This window comes from Monodelphis domestica, chromosome 5 (assembly GCF_027887165.1).
Source record: "Monodelphis domestica isolate mMonDom1 chromosome 5, mMonDom1.pri, whole genome shotgun sequence".
NCBI lineage: Eukaryota > Metazoa > Chordata > Mammalia > Didelphimorphia > Didelphidae > Monodelphis > Monodelphis domestica.
In genome coordinates, this window is record NC_077231.1 from 260,425,373 (window position 1) to 260,449,275 (window position 23,903).

Below are 23,903 nucleotides of genomic sequence, written 5' to 3' on the forward strand. Positions count from 1 at the left end.
TTGTATTGCTGAGAATAGCTAAATCATTATCATTGGAGCTTGGAGCTCTTTTGGGCAACAAAATACTTTTTCTCCTGAAGCACAATCTAATGCTGGATATTATGCTAGAACACCATGGCCCTGAGAAATTTATGGCAATTTATTTTTGTCCTTTAATTTCCTTTCCAGGATTGAGAGGTTGGCAAAGGATATCATGAACGACATCGGATACAGTGACATCATGGTTCTGTGTGTGCTTAAAGGGGGCTACAAGTTCTGTGCTGATCTTGTGGAGCACCTAAAGAATATCAGTCGAAATTCAGATACGTTTATCTCTATGAAGGTTGACTTCATCAGATTAAAAAGTTACCAGGTAAGCTAGCAGATTTTCCATTTCAATAATATCACCTGGAACCAAATAAAACAGCATGCAGAGAAATTAAATTCCTAAAAATAAAAATTCTCAAAACAAGATGTGGCTTGGTAGCTGGGAGTGTTTTAGGAAAAAGACTGTTTTACTTTGGATAGCACAATTACTTTCATTTCTCCACCAAAATATTTTTTTGTGGTACCGATATCAAAAGATTCAACCCAAGGGTAATTTTATCTTTTTTTTTTAAATAGTTACAAATTCCACATAATTACCTTCTAGGACTTGAGTTTGACATTTCAGGTGAATCACTATTAGGGCAGTCTAGAATTTCTGTTCCCTGGTGGACTCTCTTGGCCCTAGGATAATATCCTCTACTTTGGCTGCTAGGCATAACCAGAAATTGAAAAAGTAAAGCCATTTGTGGACACTGTCACCTAATATAATTTAGAGAACCCAGAGCAACCCTAAACAAAGACTCCCCCAAACCCTAAACATTTCTGAAAAGAGAGGAGTGAGTCTTTCCCTTCTGAAAACAGCATCCTTAGGACCTTAGTCCTTTTTTTACTTCTCTTTTGTATATTTCCATCCATCTTGCCATGACTTTCAGCAATATGTACTCTCTAGGCTTGAGACTCCTTTACTTTGGACCATGTGTCTATTTGAAGGAGAGTTTGTCACTGTTTTCTGGGGTGATGTTTTATTCTAATTTATTTTGTTCCCTTAATAAACACTCCTTTCTGCAACCTGTGTATAATGATTCTCAACAAGTGATCTTGTAAGGAAGCATACTCATGGGAGGTCAAGCTCTTGGTATTAGAGGACCATACCCAACTCCTCAGGGTGATCCTCTAGAACTTTGTGGGGGAGATACAGCCTTCCTCTGGGACCTGACTCATGTTTGGGAGTTAGGATAAGGATCTTTAGAATATATATGGACCCCATCATTTCTACTATTATCATTATTTAGTTAAACATAATTTAGTGGTTGTCTAAATAACTACTTTTCACTCTACCCCAGTCCAGAACAAATACTTTCACTTTTGAAGCTCAGACAGGGACTTTCTTAGAGTTCTGACCCATAGTCATTCATAGTCCCAAGGTCTATGGATAAGCAGGGCTAATGATGATCATCTTTGTACCAAATGCAAGAAAAGGAAAATAACTGGATGAGACAGGTCAACTTCTGAGACAGTGCCTATGAGAAACTCCAAAACAACTCCTGTGAAGGCACAACTGTTCACTTCAGGCATGCATGACCTCTAATTAAATATCCTTGAAAGTGGGTGGAAGAAGCTGGTCTAGGCTAGAGTTGTGATGAGTAGAGACTTGTGGCGAAACCTTAGGTACTACCCAAAAGAAAGAGAGACTCTTGAGGTCAGGCTCTCACCTCTTTCCCCACAGCACAGCCTAATTAAAGAAAGTATACTAAATAAACACAGCCAAATAAGGGGAACCAAACCAGCTCATTTCCCTAAGTATTTGGGGTTTCTATGTGCCTCTCAAACCAAGGCATTGGGAGAAGCCTTTTAAAAAATGGCATGCCTAGAGCCATGAACAGTTCCAGAAGTCTGTTAACCAGGAGGCTGGAGTAAACCAAGGGCTGCTTTCCAAGTATCACATGGTCCTAGTCAGAAAATTCTAACATTTTTCCTTAGAAGTTTAAAAATAAGTGTATAATTTTGCCAAGAGCTTGGTTCCAGCCCTGCTCATGGCTCCAGGGGTCCTCATCAGGTGGAGAGGCATAGGTGGAAGTGAATGATGGAAGACAGCTGTGTGTGTGTGTGTGTGTGTGTGTGTGTGTGTATCAGCCTGGGGCCAAGCTCTGCATGGAATGGCTGCTTCACTTGGTCCAGGTTTGGTATCTATTTTTATACCCATTTTCTTGGCACACAGCTACATTATTCAACATGCATGTTCAAATGCAGATAATTGGGTAAGTGACATATTAACTTTAGACAAATCGTTTGATTAACATTCTGGGATCATTCTATACACATATTGTAACTATTAATTCTGACATGATATACAAAGGTTTTGCACAAGATTAAATGACTTTGTCACAGGTGGCTTAATTTTCTCATTAACCTGTGAGAAACTTGAGCTTTCAATCAAGGAAAATCACTTATTACCTTTAGCAAAAATAGATAATCAATCAGAAATTCTAGAGACAATCAACAATAATAGTAGCAAAATGGAGAGATCAATTCAGATTTAATAATAGACTAATCGTTTTTCAGAATTTGTTGGGGAGTTTTGGTTGGTTTTGGTTGGTAAATCAAGTCACTGAGGCATGATGAATTAAGGCATATTGTACAAGTCTCTCCCTATGGTGATTTATATACTGGCTCAGGATTAGTTTCTGTGCATGAGAGTAGGGGAAATCTGGGTATGCCTTTCGTTGAGAGTTACATACATAAGCAGAAGTTACCCCATGATAGACTTTTGGAGAAATAGTGTGCAAGCATTTTGCTCTCGTATTACTTTTTCTGAGACCAGGGAGAGGACAATAATCATGTAGTAAGAGATGTTGATGAGAAAAGTCACACAGAAGGGGCTGAGTGGATGATCCCATCCTGCCAAGGAGTCACTTTGTGACCTCCTAGCTTCCACATGTGACCATGTCAAGACATGATGGTTCCCAGCATAATTTTAAAAGCTCACCCTCTAAAGTACTCTTCTAATTCCACATCAAGATGTGGTCCTAAATACTTGAAGGCTGTGCCAATGGAGCACCATCTTTGGCAGGTCTTTCCCTACTAGAAAAGCTTTGAATATAGCCCAGGAATGGACTGGACATCTAGAGCAGGAGGAACAGGCTGACTAAGTTCAGAGCTCATCACTAAAAGGTTGCCAATAGGTAAGGAATCTTTGGAATCACAGATCTTAGAGCAGGAAGGGACATTAGAGCCCCTTACAGGTGGGAGAGTGAGGATCATGGAGATTAACTGCCTTGACCAAGGTCATATAGATAATAAGGGTCAGAGTCAGGACTTGAATACAGGTCTCCTAATTCTGAGACTGGCAGATGCTTTCTTTGACTTTCTTTCTTACTTTCTCCTTTCCCCTTTCCTTCCTTCCTTCCTTTTTATTCCCCAACACTTGAGAGCACCCTTTCCTTTATACTACCTCAGTCCCTAGAGAGAGTGGGTTCCAGCTTAAATGCAGTTTCTCTATAGATTCACTCCATAAAATTCATTATGTGTTCAAGAAGAAGTAGAACAATGTTGACCTGAAGGTAAAAAGAGGTAGTTGAGCCTGAGTTATTCCATGACTAGCAGCCATTAATATCACCAGAATAATATGTGTTATAACCCTGGGCCCGTGTTTCAGGGGAAAGCTCAGAGCCATTAAAAGAACGGTGCCATTTCTCCCAGAGAAACTCTATCTAGTCCACCACCTTCCAGTTCTGAGATCAAGTCATTTTTCATTTCAGAATCTATTTAAAATATGTTGTGAGGACTATCTTTATAACTGTAAAACATAGTGTGGAGATTTATTCTTCATCCACTTGGTTTTTCTTCTCTGGTTAATTAGTCTGAACTCTTGAGTGATTATGAATCTAATATGGGAAACTCTAGCATTCTAGAGTATGACACAGAGCATAATATCATCTGCAAACAGGGGCAATCTGGAGGACTTCATAGTCTGTAGAGAATCTCTCTTCCTTTGGACTGCATATTGTACATCCTTCATGATGGTAACTAAAAGCTTTATTTTATTCCAGACTAGATAACCAAATGATCTTGTGCAATTATATTTGTTGTTAATGATCTTTCAATGAATCTTATGTGATTTGGATTGAAATTTATGTGATTGGCCAATACTTTGTTGTTTTAAGGATTGAAGGGAATTGGACTTGTTTGAGTGTAGTAGGGAAAGATCTTGATGGGTGGGAGACCTTTTAGATTTGGGGAAGAAAGAAGGATAATTAAAGATGCAAACTAATAGGGAAAAAAACAGGAAGAGATGAGATCAAGCACACAGAATAATAGTATTACTTCATCAGAGACTGGGGGAAAGGAGGTAAAATGAGGAATGATGTCAGAGGTTTTTAGATGAAGAGAGGGGAAGGACAGGAATCTAATATTCTCAATATTCTCAGTATATTCAAGAAATTTCTTTAAAATTTTACAGTAAGTTTCTCCAATAAAAGCATCATTTTATGGGTATCTAGGTGGCTCAGTGGATTGAGAGGCAGACCTAGAGATGAGAGGTCTTGGGTTCAAATTTGACCTCAGACATTTATTAGCTATGTGTGACCTTGTGCAAGTCACTTAACCTGCATTGACTAGCCCTTACCACTCTTCTGCCTTAGAACAAACACGCAGTACTAATTCCAAGACAGAGGGTAAGGATTTAAAAATAAACAAAGACACAAAATCAGAGAACTGAGTCAAATTTATAAGAATACAAGTCATTCCCCAATTGACAAGTGGTCAAAGGATATGAACAAGCAGTTTTCAGAAGAAATAAATCAAAGCTATCTATATTCATATGAAAAAATGATCTAAATCCCTATTGATTAGAGAAATTCAAATTAAAACAACTCTGAGGTACCCCATTTAAATGACAGAAAAAGAAAATGTTAAATGTTGGAGGGGATGTGGAAAAATTAGGACACTAATGCATTACTGGTGGAGTTGTGATCTTATCACAAATCTTATCATTTTGGGGAGCAATTTGGAACTATGCCCAAAGGACTATAAACCTGTGCATGCTCTTTGACCCAGCAATACCACTACTAAGTTTGTAACCCAAAGAAATCAAGCAAAAAGAAAAGACTCATACGTGCAAAAATATTTAGCAGCTCTTTTGGGGTAGGAAAGAACTGGAAATGGAGGGAATGCCAAACAATTGGGGAATGACTGAACAAACTGTGGTATGTGATTGTGACAGAATACTCCTGTGCAAAAGAAATGATGAGCAGAGTGGTTTCATCAAAACCAAAGAAGTCTTAAATGAACTGATGTAAAATAAGATGAGTAGAACAGGAGAGCTTTGTACACAGTAATAGCAATATTGTATGATAATCAACTATGAATGACTTATCTGTATTGATCAATACAGTCATCCAGGGCAAGTTCAAAGAACTTATGATGAAAAATGCTATTCACCTCCAAAGAAAGAACTGATGCATCTGAATGCAGATTGAAATATAATTTTTTTCACTTTATTTTTCTTTTATTTCTTTTTTTTGGTGACATGGTTAACATGGAAATATGTTTTGCATGATTTTATATGTATAATTGATATCGCTTTTGTTGTCTGCAAGATGGATGGGGGAGGGTGAGAGGGACAGAGAATTCAGAATCCAAATTTTTAAAAATGAATGTAAAAAATAAATCATAAATTACAAAGTAAAAAAAAAAGAAGAAATGCCTTCAACTTAGAGAAATGGGAAAGGAGACAGAGAGGGAGACTTGGAGAGAACATTTGAAATAGCTTGAGAGGTTAGATGAGAAATAAATTAGGGTGGAATAGAACAAGAGGACTTGAAGCCCCAGTAGAAAGTGGATCAGATGAATTTATAATTTGCCCATGATCAGTTCAGCAGCTTCTGAGTAGGAATGGCAGAAGAGAATAGTGAAAGTAAGTCAGGGGTGATGTTTGGCAAGAAATGAGTGATGACAGAACAAAGTAGTGAGAGACTGGAAAGTAGAAGAAAGGGTAAAGTTGAAATGGCTAACTACAGTGTTTATATTGGAAAGGGAGAAAAAGTAGAGCCAGAGCAAGGCTAATGGCCCAGAGAAAGGACTGGAGATCTCTGATTAGAGAAAAGAGAAGGTTTAAGAGGGATGAAGCATAGGGAGAAATGGAATGACAGGAGATTGCTGTCAGATAAAGGAAATCAGAGTTCCTTATTAAAGAAATGGAACATTTGTGGGGACTGATGAAATTCAGTTTCTTGCCTCTAGCATGAAACTTCTCTCTATGATTGGCCCAGAGTAGCAGCTCTTCCCATCTCAACTTTCTTTCAGACCTTTTTTCACTTCCTTAGGGAATATGTCTATGACTGTGATGCTAATTTCAGATGGGTTATCTTGGATTGTTTTGTTATAAAAGGAATTTCTTATTTAAAAAAAAGAATCAGATTTTTTTATAAAAAAAGAATCACAATTTCAAATGTTCCCAATTTTTGTCTATCATCCTTCCTATTTTATCCCTAAGTGCCTTTGAATTAATTTTGCTTAATCTGACCAAGCTCTATAATTTATGGATGGATTGTGGTAACTATAATGTAGTTATAAGTAGTTAGTCTTCAGTACTTGCTAGAGGATTCAATGAGCTCATCTTGCTTGTAAGTTTATTGAGGTGTCTACTTAGGGATCATTTTTTAAAGTTTTCTAAATTGTAGACATTTAAGGTGCTCATTATTGGTAGTTCCTAATTACAGCTTTTTTGTCTTCTCAACTCTATTTTTCTTGCATGTAGGAATGTAAATACTTAAACTTTTCCTCCTTGGAAAAGACTAAAGTCAGGAAAAACCTTCCCCTGAAAAGGGGCAATGCATTTCCTATGGATTTGCAAGATTCGGTTGTGTTTGATTCAGTAGAGTGAAAAGATGCCTTAATGGCTCTCTCCTAACTATAGCTCTCCCATGTCAGAATTATGTAATATTCCTCAAAAACTATAATAACAAAGATAATCTTATTTGACCCTTTGATGTTAATATCAATTGGGGCATAAAGCCCAGAAACATATATTTGCTGAAAGAATTCACTTCTCTCATGGAGGAGATCCAAGTGGAAGGGTTCTTTAGAGATATTTCTGTTTCAAATAAAGCCCTGATTGTATTAAGCCTCAGAACATTGTAAAGTCTCCTAAATGAAATTTTGCCCTAACTAGCCACACAAGAAAACCCTAGTGAGTTGAAGAATGCTTTTTTGTCCAGATCATGATATGCAATTGAAAGAATAACCTACAAAACTCATCTGTTAGTACATCCATCTTGGACAGATACCTCCTAAATAGGCTGATGAGGAACTGTATAGCCATTAGGAAGTTGCATGGTTTGTCTACTGACCTCAAGCTTCTCCTTCAAACAAAAGTCCATTATTATCATGACTGTTCTTCTGACGTTGTTGTAAGATTCGTAGTCATGGGATACAATCATCTCCAAAGAATCAACATTGAAGATAGCCCATAAGCATGCTGTAAAATGAAGGAATTACATGGGAATGGCCACCAATGAAGTGTATGATCTGAAAAAAGGGTGGACTGGTCATTACTGAATGTCCAAAGAATAATGGACAGCCCCATCTTCTGAAAAGAATGCAAGGAAAACTCCTCTCCTGTGGTGGAAACCCCTTGATGGGGAATTTATAGGAAGATGGATGAAAATTGTACACAATGGTCAGGCATGAATCAATTGCAGTCTGCATCATTGAAATGAAGGCATAGCTTGGTGAGATCATGATGGCCATGGAGTTTGTTATATTCTTATTGATTACATAAAAGGAGGTCAAAGGTGTAGAGAAATTAATTACTTCCTTGCTCTTCCTTAGACAATTACTTTATGCTGTATCTTCATTATTTTGTTAAAAGTGAATTTCCTGTAATAAGAAAATCCATATTTAAATATATTTAAATAAATATTTAATTTAATTTAATTTAATAAATATTTAAATAAATATTCTTGCACACAGACATATAAATATTCCAAAACCAAATGTCTACTATTTAGATTATCTACTGTTTTATATCACCCAAATTTATATTCTCCAAGAGTATAATTAACAGAAAATTAATCTTATATTATATATGTAAAATATTCAAGGGTCATCTCTGTAGATTGCTAATAAATCACTTTTCTTCAGGAGTAATAAGGTAGAAATGAATGAAAGAAATGGAAGAGAGAATCAGGCCCATATGAGTTTATTGTAGATCTAATAATTAGAATCTTTACTTGAACCTTTATGTTACTTTTGAACACTAGCATCTTACATATTTGCCTACTAGTGGTAATATTGTACATATAGATCAACCAGTTTTTAAAGCTGCTATCTCTATTGTTTTATTAGTATTGATAGAGAATAATGCAATAAATAATAAAAATCATGAAAACATAAGCTGAGAAAATGCAATTGCAATCATTAGTATTTGCCTATACACTTATCCCTTCCATATCACAACTTTCCCCATCATAGTTTCTAAATACCATGGGTCAGCATAAGAAACAAAATGAGGATTTTTCTGGAGTTTTGCAGAAGCTACAGATGACATGTGAAGGTCAACAGACAACCCAGAAAAAGTTTAGGAACTCAGAAATTCATACTTAACTCAAAATTTACAATAAGATACTGTAAATACCCCATAAAAGACAGAAGAAAAAAATTCAGACTTGCTCTCTGGTACAAAGGAGGGCCAAAAAATTTTACACCAGTTTTCCAGATTACAGGAACTGTGACTGATATATTATTTGTTCAGGAAAGGAATTTTTAAAAAATGAAGCCACATCACCTCTTCCTACAGTTATGACTGAAAAGTGCACTTACACAAATTGTACCAGCTGCTACCACTGCTGGCAGAATTCTCTTTCTTTCCTTCCTTCTTTCTTTCTTTCTTTTGTTTGAGATTGGCAGTATTTTTAAGTAGAACATTAGCTACTTATTTTTATGACTTGGTTTGTAAAATTATATATATATTATATATATATAAATAAAATATGAAATACCTTCCAAGGAACTGGCCAACAGATAATGACATTTTTTTCTATAAATCAAATGAAATTGAAATTTCCTTCTTGGCTTTCTCGCCTTACACTATACAAACTTTCCTCTAGACATGGACAAATATAGCATCCTTCATTCCATTAGAAGTAATGCTGCAGTGCTACTGGGAAGCAACACTTGGCAGGGTTGCAAAAGACTGCTGGACTCTAATGCCCTTACCAACTGTTTATAGAATCCAAACTTGGTACAAAAGAGAAACAAACAGGCTTTGCTTTGTGACCCCATGGACTGGAACACTTTAATAATTGTTTGAGAAGGAAGAAAGAGAGAAGCATTTTTTAAGACTCTAAGGGATATAGAAGTGGAAGAAGGTGGAGGGAACTGAGCCAATGAAGCAGAGATTCTTAGGAGCTGACAAGCTGGGAAATTAATTTCTTGACTTTTAAAAATAAATTTTATTGATTTTTTTTATCACCTATGTATATCCTGGTGTCTTCCATAATATCTCATTCCCAGACAGCCCTTAGGACAAAAAAGAAAATTGGGTATGGCTGAGGGAGGAGGGGAAAAAAAGGAGGAATCAGCAAAATGAACCATTATGCTTTAAAAAAAAAAGTCTGACCTTGTATGTAGTATTTCATGCTGAAGGCTTTTCACCTCTGCAAAGAAAATGAGGAGGTACTTACTAATCTCTGTTGTTTGAGGGCAAACAGTAATGATATTTGCTCGGCATTCCATTTCTACTCTTTTGTTGTTCAGTAGATTTTTATAGTCATCACTGGATGTTGTTCTCCTGAACCTGCTTATTTAACTTTGCATCATTTCAGGCAAATCTTTCCATATGTTTCTGTATTCTTCATATCAGCCATTTCTTAGAGCTCAAAAATAGTCCAATATATTCACATACCACAAGTTGTTAAGTGATTTCTTAATTTATAGCCATCTATTTGTTTTCCAGTTTTTCTACTACAAAAAGGGCCACTCTAAATAATTTATGTAGATGCGACCTTTCTTTTTGTCATTGACCTCCTGTGGCATGTGCCTACCAGGGAAATCTTTGGGGATGGACATTTTAGTCACTTTCTTTCCATAGTTCCATATTGCTTTCTAGAACAGCTGAATGAATTCACACCAACTATATATTAATGTACCCATCTTTCCCCCATCCTTGCAATATTATCTGGTTCTGTCTTGTCACCTCTGCCAACTGCTGGCCATGGGTGAAAGTATAGAGTTGTTTTGATGTGCATTTTTCTTATTAATAGTCATTTGGAGCATTCTTTCAAACTTTTGTTAACAATTTGCAATTCTTCTTTTGAGAACTGTTCCTATGTCAATTCGTTTTCCAAGCTCAGTCCCTAGATGGGGATGGCTAATGTGCCAAATTTTTAAAGCTGAAATGTAGACCCAGTTCTTCAAATTGACTCACTCTTTATGCAAACAAGCCTAGGGATAAAATTCAGTTAAGGTTGCATTGTTTTCACATGCCTATTTTCCATGGTTAGTCCAAGATGATTTGTGAAGAAAGTAAAATTAGAGGCTCGTTAGAAAAAATCTAACACACCATCTTTGCCTTTAAGCATTTGCCCCTACAGTTTGAAAATCAACTACGTTTCTGTATTAATTAACTATTCCTAAATATTGGCAGAGCTGAGAGAGATTTTGAATGCCAGAAAAATACCAAAGCACGACCTTGGCAGGAAAAAAATACTTGCCATGCAGGAGATGTGAGCCCAGTGGAGAAGTTGGCAGCCTTGTTAAAGACGCTAGTCACAGCTAAGTATAGGCAATGCATTTACTCTCAAGGGATTGGACAGAAATTATTGGTCCATACGATGACCTTAAATGACCTTGGTCCATCTTCTTTTAACTGTTATTGCCCTGATCAGAGAGAAATGATAATTCACATAACATGCTATTTTGGAGTGGGAATAAACTAAATCTCTACAACATCCCCAGATTTATTTTTTAACCAATAATTTTAGTTATTCTCCTATGAAATCTTCTGTTGCATTTAAAGAGTAACAAAAGTTTAATGAGGGGATTTTCATGACTTTGTCCAGCCGTAGAGAATTGCTACCTCCTTCATTCTAATCACTATCAGAAGGCTAAATGGAATCTGGCTACAAATGATAGGCTTAAAGCAGAAAAAAAAGGGTAAGGAAGAATGAGAGAGTGGAAGGTGCCCTAGACTTAGAGTCAGAAAGACTTGTATTCAAGTTTGAATTCAGATACTTACAAGCTAGGTGATCCTGGGAGGAAATGGTCTGATATTTGTAAAGCACTTCGTTAGCTATCATTATTATCAAATAGTATTATATTTTATTACACTTAAAAATTATGTCATATTATTGACATTAACATACATGCAAAAGCCATACACACAGGCAGGTGAATATGATGACAAACAGTAGTGACTCAATTTACTTAGGTCAGGTTGGGGATGTTTTAAATAGTGTGCCATTTTCTAATTCTTTTTTCCCCTAATTTGGAAATAGTATTTAATTTAATAGTATTTAATCTTTGATCTGACAATTTGAAGTTCTGAATATGTATGAACAGTTAATTTGGAAACGTCTTTCACCTCAGGAACCATCTGTCTCTTGTTTCTTAAGATATGAGATTTCATTTTTGTGATATTATTTAGAGCTCCCTATGTCCAGAGCTACCAAAGTCTTTTCTTTTGTGTGTATTACCACTTATTTTTTATTTTTTATCCTTGACAATATAATTAATAACATAATACATATGAATTGTTAAAAATATGTAATAAATTATAACAAATATGTTTATCCAAGAGAAACAAATTCTCATATTAGCTATGTCCAAAAATCCATGGATCATTCTTGTTCCCCTTCTTTCCATCCCTCCCCAAGAAGACAGGTTGTACATATATTATCATATTATACCTATTTCCCCATTTATCATCTTGTGAATCAAGACACTTCCACTAGAGAAAAATTCATGGAGGAAATAAAGTGAAGAATGGGATGTTTCAATCTGCATTCAGACTCTGTCTGTTCCTTCTATCATGGTGGATAGCCTTTTTCCTCATGAGTCCCTTGGAATTGTCTTGGATCCTTGCCTTATTAATAATAATTATTATAATTATTGATCATAATTGATAATAATTAATTAATAATAATTGATAATAATAACAATGGATCATTACACATTATTGTTGTTATTGTGTACAATGTTCTCCCAATTCTGCTCATTAGATCACTTCATATGTTTTTCCAAATTTTTTGTGAGGGCTGAACAAATTGTGGTCTTTGATTATAATGGAATATTATCATGGCATAAGAAATGACAAACAAGATGATCACCAAAAACACCATCTTTTCTTGAGGCATATATTCAGGATACACAAGTTTGAAGCATCTGTTGTACAGACCACAAAGCATTGACATCTTCATTTTCTTGACATGGGTTCAAATTTTACAACGTTTTTTAAAACCAGCAACCTGTTATTTTGCTTTAAAGTGATCAAATATTCAAGTCTATTGATTTAATACAGAGTTTCATGGCATTTTCCTAGTATTTCTTTCCTTCTGCATCCTCTGAAGAAGAGGCTACATATAAGCTGTAATTGTATTAATAGAATTCTTTTTGATTAAGCTTGTCCCAAGCACTGCAATGAAATCACCAAGTATTCCATCACTTGGTATTTCTTGTTGCCTTTGGATACACAATAGAACCAACTCTGTTGACTCCTTTATTTGCCTTTCCAAGCAAAACTTGGGCATCATTCTGCCATTTAATTCTAATTTCCTTATATCTTCTCATTTCATTATTAAGGAGAATATCAATATGTATAGTATTCAGTTCTTGTATTTTAAATCGTTGGTCTTTGGACCAACAAGGATCTCATATGTAGAGTAGGAATAATTAAGCTAATGTTTATAGACATTCTAAAAATGCTCAATTCTTACTTAGTATTCTCTGACCTGTGAATGTTAAAAATTGTAAATGCCAAAACTGTAAAGGGTTTTGGCCAAATCTGTAAAGGATAATTTCTAGTGTTTTGACTTAAAACCTAAAATAAGTGGTCACCATGGGAAAATTCCCAAATATGAAAATAACCAAGTCAGCTGGGATTTTATGGAGATTTTAATTAATAAAGAAAGAAGGCATTAAGGGAAGGAAAGAGAGAGAGAGAGAGAGAGAGAGAGAATTAATTTAAATTGCTCTGGCTCAGGCTGAGCCAAGCAGTAGAAAAAGGCCTAGGCCAAAATGGCCTAGGCCAAAATCTCCTGAATACTTCACACCTTTTTGTTAAGCTTTCCTTTTATAAGTTACTTGACCTTTTAGGTACTAATTTAACCTTTATAGGTATTTAGCACCTTTTTGTATTAGATCTAAAAATAGTCCACCTAGCTTAAGGTTTTGGCTTTACTATAAGGTATGAGTTGGGGACTTTCATTGTTCAATCAGGAGTTTACAACTTTATCTTCCCTTAAGGCACTATCTGAGTAGGGTGGAGTAATTTTAAAAGTTCCCAATACATTCCTGATTACGTATCTCCATTGTTATAATAGGGGAATAGCTTAACCAAATCTTCTAAAGTAGAGTCTGAGTAAATTTTAAGATTCACAGACTCCCTTTCTACTACTCCCCTAATATCACTCAAGAAGCAGAAAGACCTTAAAAAAAAGGGAATGTTTTATATTTCCTTTTGTTCCATGAGTTTCTATTCATGGCCAAAGAATTTTCATCCCATGTGACTATCATAATGTAACATCTCTCCATATTTAGCTAGTCTTGTCCTCAGAAATTATGCATAGTTTGTCACCGGATCCAGGGTCATAACTAGAACTTTTTTTAATATGGTGGAAAAACTATTAAATGAGCAGATTGGAGGGCCAAATGGGGTAAAATGCAGGAGAAAGTCTGACTATGGGTACAATTATACTTGTAGATACGATGGTTTGGCCCCTGCCATTTAAGACTGAGGTTCTTAGCTTATGACCCATTAATTTTTTTTTTATGTTTTAATCATTGTATTTCATTATGATTGGTTTCCCTTAGAATTTTCTATACTTTAATTTGTGCATTTAAAAACACCTCTAAAAGGATAGAAATATGTAGAACATCATTTTAAATATATATGCTTTGTATTTTTGTGAAATAATGTCTTCTTTGATGGGAGTGGGGAAGGAGAGAGATTTTAATGTAACAAACAAACGAATAAAATAATTTTTAAATGATAAAAATAAATAAAAATAAAAACACCTCTAAGAACTTTTGTTCTAGAGGGCTTGGAAGGGGAGAATGTACTATAACTGTGGCTGATGAAGGGCAATAAAGTAAGACATAGGGGTAGTGGTTGCTGTTGGGGAAGAGAATGCTCCCTTATTTGTGGGTAACTTCAGGGAAAGCCCTGTTTGCCACCAATAGACTCCTACAGGTTGATTGCCTAAACATGGCTAGAAGGGACGTAAGGATCTTGAAAACTCTGCTACTGTAACATATCTTGAAGCACATTCTACCCTGCGAGAAAGTCTTTGCATGCAATCTTGAATTCATAATTTACATCATAGTTTTTACAGTTAAATATCTCTTATTTCTTGGGCAGACATCATTGATATGAAAATTCTAGTATCTCTGATACTAAGAGACTTTTTCTCCCAGCTGTTGTATCAAAAACATTCTCTCAGATTTACTAAAGAACAAATCATGAGTAGGAATAGGCACCTTGAGCTAATCCACAAAATCCTTTCAAATAAATCAAATCCATTTGTGCAAACAGAATACAATCCATTTTTTAAAAGAAAAATACAGCATAAGGATAGAAAGATGGAATGGCTGCTTAATTCCTGTATTCACTCTAACAAAAGGTGTCGACATTCCTTGTTTTACCTTTGACCTTTGGTTTGGAAATGTATTTGCAACTGGCCTTGTGGATGGATTAGAATGCTTGGCACATAGCCCATCCCTTGAGTATATACAGAAAAGGGAAAGACTCTAGATTTGTTGTAAGCTTGTTTACTCTGAGATTTGTACTTCCATCCAAGTCAGGAGGAAAGAGTTGTCCAAAGTAACTCTGAAGTCAAAAACTCAGTTATCTAATCTTTGTCTGATTTAATCTCCAAAACTCCATTTTTACAGTACTCTGCATGCCATAGGCACTTCAGAATATTGTTTTAGCATCCGCTATAGTAAAGTCTAGAGCAGAAATTCTACTAGAGCAGTGCTTTTTCAGTTATATATCCTAGAATCTTGACTTTAGTGTTTGCCATCACATATTTTATTCAGGTTTTTTTTTGTCTTTCTAGTTTATAGATTTCCTCATATTTTACAAATATTGCTGAATAGTACACATCATTTGCTTTGTGGAAAACAAATATTGAGAAGAGATTACAAATGGTAACACCTTGAGTCTTGATAATATGAGAGTGCTTCTTAAGTCACAAAGACAACCAAGTTGAAAAGCATTGCTGGGTTCTGTCTAAAAGCAAGGCAGCATTGCCTTCAGCTATCAATGGTTTTTCATACTCATGCTATTCTCCTAGAACTTGGGAGTCCTCTATATACACAGTCCATATTTTACTAGTTATATCTAAAGAACTTCTGATATGATGAGTTATCGTTGTTAAAGATCTTTAGGCAGCAGACTCCTTCCTTTTATTTTGGGGTGGTTTATGCAATTTTTTTTATTATTCTTGATTTATCTTGTATCTTCATGTGTGTTAAAATATTCATAGAATCATAGATCTGGATCTGAAAATGACATCAGAGGTCATCTGGTCCAACTCCTTCACTTTACAGATAAGGAAGCAATGGCCCAGAAAGCTTTATCAGCATGTCCAAAGTCACACAAGGGCAGTATTAATAATATTAAATAATAAAATAAAACTAGATTATTAAGGGATTATTAAAATTAAATGATATTAATAAAAATTAAAGCTAAAATTAATTAAATTAAAATAATATTTTAAAAGCCAACATTTATATAGTGCTTTAAGATTTACAAAGCATTTTATAAGTATTACTGCAGTTTATCAGTAGATTTCTATTACTCCCATTTTTCAGATAAGGAAATTGAGTCAGGCAGTAATTAACCTCTGGTCACGCAGGTAGTATCTGAGTCCAGATTTGAACTCAAAACTTCCTGATTCAGGCCCAAGGCATTCTCTGGCTCTATACCCAGAATTTATCTCTGCCCTCCTGATAAGTGTCAAGCCAGCATGTTCTCTACTACTTAACTCCTTGAGGACACAACCTTCATTATTCCTGTCTTGTTACCCCTGTGCCTTGCACATAGTAGGCACTTCATAAATATTTGTGGAATTGTTTATTCTGCAGTTGAATATATTTGGTAAAATATGATACATACCTCAAGATTCAGGATAGGAATTTTTATTATCTACTGGTTTTCTTCCCTAGAATTTCTCTATAAGAAAAGATCATTAAATATACAAAGTTTCTCTATATAGGCAACTATTTAAATCTGGAATAAGAATATAAATAATAAATGACCTTTACATCATAATGCTTTAAGGTTTACACAGTGTTTGAAATTCATAATTCCATTTGATCCTATTAGTCAATAAACATTTATTAAGTGCCTTCTGTGTGCTAGGCCACTGTGTGCTAAATGCTGGGGAAGGCACTCAAAGAACTCATATTACAGCCTCTGAAACTATAGGTTTCATTCCCTTTTCCACTAAAAAGGATACCAAGACTCAGAGTGGGTAAAGGATTTTTTTTATGGTCACCCAACTATTAATGTCAGAGGCTAGATCTGAACTCAGGTCTCTGCCAGCTCCAAGCCTTGGTACTCATTCTCCTATACCAGACTGCTTCTTTCTCAAGTAACAGTAGCCTGAAAAATGCACAAAAGCTTTAAAATATCAGTTGTCCCATTCTTGACTTGGTTGTTATCATCAAAAGCAATTTTAAATTCCATCTAAATATGGTGGTGTGCAAAACAAGCCAGCCTCCTGGTATCCATCCTCAAGGTGGATTTTATGAAGTGAAGGAGGATAAAAATGGAAAATTACTCCAAGTACATAAACAGGATATGATAGGCTTATTTTGTTGGGGTGAAATACTATGGGGCTCCTACCACTCTCACCATATTCTTCAAGAGGCTTTTCTTCAAGCCCCCAACTAGTTTTTTCCTCTTTTTTTCCCCTTTTAAACATTATTTTATTTGGTCATTTTCAAACATTATTCATTAGAGACAAAGATCATTTTCTTTTCCTCCCCCCTCTCCCAACACTTCTCCCATAGCCCACGCGCGATTCCACTGGGTATCACATGTGTCGTTGATTCGAACCCATTTCCATGTTGTTGGTATTTGCATTACGGTGTTCATTTAGAGTCTCTCCTCAGTCATGTCCCCTCAACCCCTGTAGTCAAGCAGTTGCCTTTCCTCAGTGTTTTTACTCCCACAGTTTGTCCTCTGCTTGTGGATAGTGTTTTTTCTCCCAGATCCCTGCAGGTTGTTCAGGGACATTGCATTGACCCTAATGGAGAAGACCATTATGTTCGATTGTACCACAGTGTATCAGTCTCTGTGTACAATGTTCTCCAGTTCTGCTCCTTTCACTCTGCATCACTTCCTGGAGGTTGTTCCAGTCTCCATGGGATTCCTCCACTTTATTATTCCTTTGAGCACAATAGTGTTCCATCACCAACATATACCACAATTTGTTCAGCCATTTCTCAATCGATGGATACCCCTCATTTTCCAGTTTTGGGCCACCACAAAGAGCGCAGCTGTAAATATTTTTGTACAAGTCTTTTTCCTTATTATCTCTTTGGGGTACAAACCCAGCAGTGCTAGGGCTGGATCAAAGGGCAGACAGTCTTTTATCGCCCTTTGGACATAGTTCCAAATTGCCCTCCAGAATGGTTGGGTCAATTCACAACTCCACCAGCAATGAATTAATGCCCCTACTTTGCCACATCCCCTCCAGCATTCATTACTTTCCTTTGCTGTTATGTTAGCCAATCTGCTAGGTGTGAGGTGATACCTCAGAGTTGTTTTGATTTGCATCTCTCTGATTATAAGATTGAGAACACTTTTTCATGTGCTTATTAATAGTTTTGATTTCTTTGGCTGAGAACTGCCTGTTCATGTCCCTTGCCCATTTATCAATTGGAGAATGGCTTGATTTTTTGTACAATTGATTTAACTCTTTGTAAATTTGAGTAATTAAGCCTTTGTCAGAGGTTTTTGTTATGAAAATTGCTTCCCAATTTGTTGCTTCCCTTCTGATTTTAGTTACATTGGTTTTGTTTGTACAAAACCTTTCTAATTTGATGTAGTCAAAATTATGTATTTTACATTTTGGGACTCTTAAGTCTTGTTTGGTTTTAAAGTCTTTCCCTTCCCACAGGTCTGACATGTATACTATTCTATGTTCGCCTAATTTACTTGCAGTTTCCTTCTTTATGTTCAAGTCATTCACCCATTCTGAGTTTATCTTGGTGTAGGGTGTGAGGTGTTGATCAATTCCTAATCTCTGCCACACTGTCTTCCAATTTTCCCAGCAGTTTTTATCAAATAATGGATTTTTGTCCCAAAAGCTGGGATCTTTGGATTTGTCATAGATTGTCTTGCTGAGGTCATTGACCCCAAGTCTATTCCACTGATCCTCCTTTCTGTCTCTTAGCCAGTACCAAATTGTTTTGACGACCGTTGCTTTGTAATATAGTTTAAGATCTGGGACTGCAAGGCCACCTTCCTTTGCATTTTTTTTCATGATTTCCTTGGATATCCTTGATCTTTTGTTCTTCCAAATGAACTTAGTTATGGTTATAAGTAAATTAATTTGGGTAGGATTGTCATTTTTATTATGTTAGCTCCTCCCACCCATGAGCAATCAATGTTTTTACAATTGTTTAGATCTAGTTTTAGTTGTGTGGAGAGTGTTTTGTAGTTGTGTTTATATAGTTCCTGTGTTTGTCTCGGCAGATAGATTCCTAAGTATTTTATATTGTCTAGGGTGATATTAAATGGAATTTCTCTTTCTAATTCTTGCTGCTGAAATGGGTTAGAGATATATAGAAATGCTGATGACTTATGCAGGTTTACTTTGTATCCTGCAACTTTGCTAAAGTTGTTGATTATTTCGAGTAACTTTTTGGTTGATTCTCTAGGATTCTTTAAGTAAACCATCATATCATTTGCAAGGAGTGACAGCTTGGTCTCCTCATTGCCAATTTTAATACCTTCAATTTCTTTTTCTTCTCTAATTGCTACTGCTAGTTTCTGGTACAATGTTAAATAATAGAGGTGATAATGGGCATCCTTGTTTTACTCCTGATCTTATTGGGAAGACTTATAATTTATCTCCATTGCAGATGATGTTTGCTGATAATTTTAGATATATACTGTTTATTATTTTTAGAGTTTTTTCCTCTTAGATAACCTCCCATCTACTCTTTTATAATTTTATATCTACCCTATTCAATACACATTGTTTCCATTAGAATACAAGCTTCTCGAGGGTTTTTTGTCTTTTTTTGTATTCCAGCCAATTAGCACAGGACTTGACTCATAACAGACACAATAATGCTTGTTGGTTGTTTGGAATTGGTGGGCTGGAACATGTACAGGACAGTATCTATAAGAATTACATCTTTATTTTCATAAATATCTAACCAAAATTTTTCCGTTTCCCCAATTATTTAAAAACATTGCCATAGGGGGCAGCTGGGTAGCTCCGTGGATTGAGAGCCAGACCTAGAAATGGGAGGTCCTAGGTTCAAATTTGACCTCAGACACTTCCCAGCTGTGTGACCCTGGGCAAGTCAATTGACCCCCATTGCCTAGCCCTTACCACTCTTCTGCCTTGGAGCCAATACACAGTATTGATTCCAAGACAGAAGATAAGGTTTAAAAAAAATATTGTTGTAAGAAGGGTTTCCTAGGTTTTTCTAGATTGACAAAAGGGCTCTTGAAACAAAAAATGGTTAAGAACCCGGTCTCCACTGTGAACCGATAAACCATTCTGAAAAGTCATTTGAAAACATGCCCAAAGGGCTCTAAAACTGCATGCCCTCTGGCCAGAAAGATCACTACATTGTGTGTGTGTGTGTGTGTGTGTGTGTATAGTCTATATCCCAAAGAGATCAAAGATAGAGGAAAAGGACCTACTTGTACAATAATATTTCTTGTAGCTCTTTTTGTTGTGGCAAAGAACTGGAAACTGAAGGAGTGTCCATCCATTGGGGAATGGCTGAATAGGTGGTGGTATACGACTTTAATGGAATACTATTGTGCTAAAAGAAATGATGAACAAATGTTTACCAAAAATTCTGGAAAGAACTCAAATGAAGTGATTCAAAATGAAGTGAGAAGAACCAAGAGAATGTTTTGCACGGTAATAGCTATAATGTACAATGACCAACTGGGAATGGCAACTATTATCCACAAGGCAAGAATCCAAGACAAGTCCAAGGGACTCATGATGAAAAAGGCTCTCTGCTGCCATAGAAGGAAGTGATGTAGTCTGAATGCAGATTAAAGCACACCATTCTTTACTTTATTTCATACATGAATTTTTCTCTAGATAAGTGATATACATCTTATCTCACAAGATACTGAACACAGAAATAATGTATTGTATGATAGCACATGTGCAAGCTATATAATATTACCTGCTGTCTTGGGAAGTAGAGGAGGAGGAGGAGGAGGAGGAGGAGAGAGAGAGAGAGAGAGAGAGAGAGAGAGAGAGAGAGAGAGAGAGAGAGAGAGAGAGAGAGAGAGAGAGAGAGAGAGAGAGAGAGAACATGGATCACAAAAATGATTATTAAAAATGGTATTGACATAAAAAACTTAGGGAGCAATATAAAGAAAAGAACCTTGCTCAAGCTGCTAGAGGGGTTGTGGATCAGGGTAGAGGCAGGGAAGGACCAGGAAAGACCTCTTATAAAATAGGAGATCAGAAGAACAATACAGGATCACATCATCAAGAAATTTTATTCATGCCCTTCGATTGGGGAATGGCTGAAAAAAGTATGGTATCTGTTGGTGATGGAATACTATTGTGCTCAAAGGAATAATAAACTGGAGGAATTTCATGGGAACTGGAACGACCTCCAGGAAGTGATGGTCGTGATGCAAAGTGAAAGGAGCAGAACCAGGAGAACATTGTACACAGAGATGGATACACTGTGGTACAATCGAATGTAATGGATTTCTCTACTAGCAGCAATGCAGTGATCCAGGACAATTCTTAAGGACTCATGAGAAACACTATCCACACCAAGAGAAAGAACTGTGGGAGTAGAATCACAGAAGGGAAACAACTACTTGATCACATGGGTCGATGGGAATATGATTGGAGATCTAGACTCTAAGTGATCACCCTAGTGCAAACATCAACAATATGGAAATAGGTCTTAATCAATAACACAAGCAAAACCCAATGGAATTGTGCATTGGCTATGGGAGGAGGGAGGGAGGGAGAGGAGGGAAAGAACATGAATCATGGAACCATGGAAAAATATTCTAAATTAATTAATTAATTAAACTTTTTTAAAAGAAATTTTATTCAGAATCCCCATCAGATATGGAACTCTCCAGTACCATTAGTTTTATCATCTTCCATGGCAACAGTAGTGGATAGATGGGAAGTTTGTTTATGAGTTGAGATTCATTTGTTGTTTTTAAGGGATCCATGATTTCATCCCTGTGGCATTCAGTCACAGACCTTTCTTACCTTCACCTTCTCAGTCCTGTTGATTCTTTACTTTCTTTCCTCATAAATCCTCCATGGAAGGACCTCCCAAAGTCGTCTTAGCCTTTTTGGCAGGGAGGGAGATTATAGAGGGAAACAAGCAACTCTGTCTTCATCATTTTCATCATAATGATTGTATTATTCTTTCTGGCACTGATTTATTTGCAAATGGCTTTTTAAGGGAGCTAGGTGGACTGTTTCCATGCCTCAAAAGTGACTAGTTCTAGCCATAGTTAAGCACCTTGTTTTGGTTGTTACTAAGAGAGATTAGGCATCGTTGTCTGCTGGCATCAGCCTTTCTGGAGATGGAAACTCCTTCAGAAGGCACTTAGAGTAATGAAGCCCCAAAAGAGCCAAAGTTCCCTGGAGTAGACCTGATTTCCCGTGAGGTATTTTAAAGCAAGTTTTGATGACCTTTGTGAATCTTCGCCATTTAAAATAGATCATAGCTTGGGTAATTCTGCACTCAGGCCACACCCCAGGAATGCTGAAGGTCAAACAGAATCTCTCTGTATTTCTCCTAAGTACTCAATTGGCCTTAAGATTGCCTTGGCTCTCAGTGTTTTTATTTTCACTGAAATGTATTTTTAATTTATAACACTGTGTACATAGTGGGTGTTGGTTTCACTCACTGGCTTCCAAAGGGCAATGGGAATAGTGGATGCATGAGGAATGATTTTGTAGAGGTCCATTGTAACTTTCTATCTATTTTCAAAGCAGTAGAAGCCAAATTAGAATATTTCTGCTAGAAATGTTTGCATTCCTCTCCTTTGGATGAGAAACTGAGAAATCTAGTAAATAGATGCTATGTATGTCTTAAGAAGGTGCTCTTTTGCAACTATAATATATTTTGTTATTAAATTGTATATTTTGGGGTTCCAGAAAGAGGGTTTATTTTTTTCTAGCAAACTCAGCTTTGGAATTTTGAGGTATGACAAAGCTTATCCCAAAAGATACATAATACAGTGTTAGTTTTGGATTTTACTTTCAGAATTATAGTTCAGTATTATTAAAGTTATCAAAATAAGAAATTTCTAGCAAAATATATCTTTCCACAAGTCAGTTGATTTCCCCAGAGGCCAAAATAGAATCCCATCAGTCTACCAAATTCAAATGTATCCTGTTTTATGAAATCCTATTCAGTAGTAACTATGGAAATCTTACTCATTTACAGTTGGACCTGAAGATTTGTTCAAGAAGACAGAATTGATAGGTTTTTGTTTTTTGTTTTTTGGTTTTTTTTGGTTTTCTAATCTCCTATATGCTTTATAATCCCTACATAAGGAGTGAGGAGCAGCAGAGCTAACCATAGAGTCAAGAAGACTAGGAACGATTCCTATCTTTGTACTATATCACATATATGACTCATGGGCAACTTAATTCATCTTCCGGTGGTCCAAGCAGCATTCTAAATGCAGCATGATACAGTGGGGAAATGGCCCTGGATTTAGAATCAGAGAACATACATTCAATTCTGACCCTGCTAATTTATTACCTATGTGACCTTGGAAAAGTCCCTTGAACCTCTCTGTGCCTCAGTTTTCTCAGTTGTAAAATGATGAGGATGAATTAAATTATCTCCAAGATCCTATTCAGTTCTGCACATGATGCTAGAACATTGTATTACAAAAGAGTTCCCTGATCTTCACTGATGTACCATTTCCTATACCAATGAAATCCCAAGTTTGAAAAAAAAAAATTAAGTGGTGAATATGTTCCTCTAAAAATAACTTAAAAGTAGTGGGGGTTGAGAGAAGGTAATTCTTATTTAAATACTAATTTCCAGCTCAGTTGAAATAATTAGAGTAAGTATGTGCAATAGCAGAGGTAAAGGAGTATTCATATGTGCCTACACCCTGTTGTCCCTTTATGAAATAAGAAGACATTTCCCTGATTTAATTAAAGGGAAGCTTGGCATTGATTGGGTAATGAAACCAGCTTGCCAGCTCCCCATGAAACACAGAAAATTCCTAGAGCTCAAGGAGAGGAAGCTAGAAAACAAAAGGATGGAGAGGGGTAGCTGCCATGAGGAGTGGGCAGCTGGATTCTTGGAGTGAGGTTTTCTGAGCTACTAAGACACAAGGCATGTCACAATGGATGGATGCTGTGGCACTAAGACCTTAGCCTACTCTCCTACACATCCCCTTCCTCAAGGACAGACACCCAAGTAATAATTATTTC

The 23,903-nt window shown here is 36.2% G+C and overlaps 1 protein-coding gene across 2 annotated transcripts in view; it reads left to right on the forward strand.

Moving 5' to 3' along the window:
• Nucleotides 1-23,903, forward strand: part of PRTFDC1 (phosphoribosyl transferase domain containing 1) — a 104,043-nt gene that overhangs the window by 20,634 nt on the left and 59,506 nt on the right. For both annotated transcript variants that reach the window (XM_007504863.3, XM_056800091.1), the window contains exon 3: nucleotides 169-352. In XM_007504863.3, coding sequence (XP_007504925.1) covers nucleotides 169-352 — 184 coding nt within the window. The remainder of the gene's footprint in view (nucleotides 1-168; nucleotides 353-23,903) is intronic.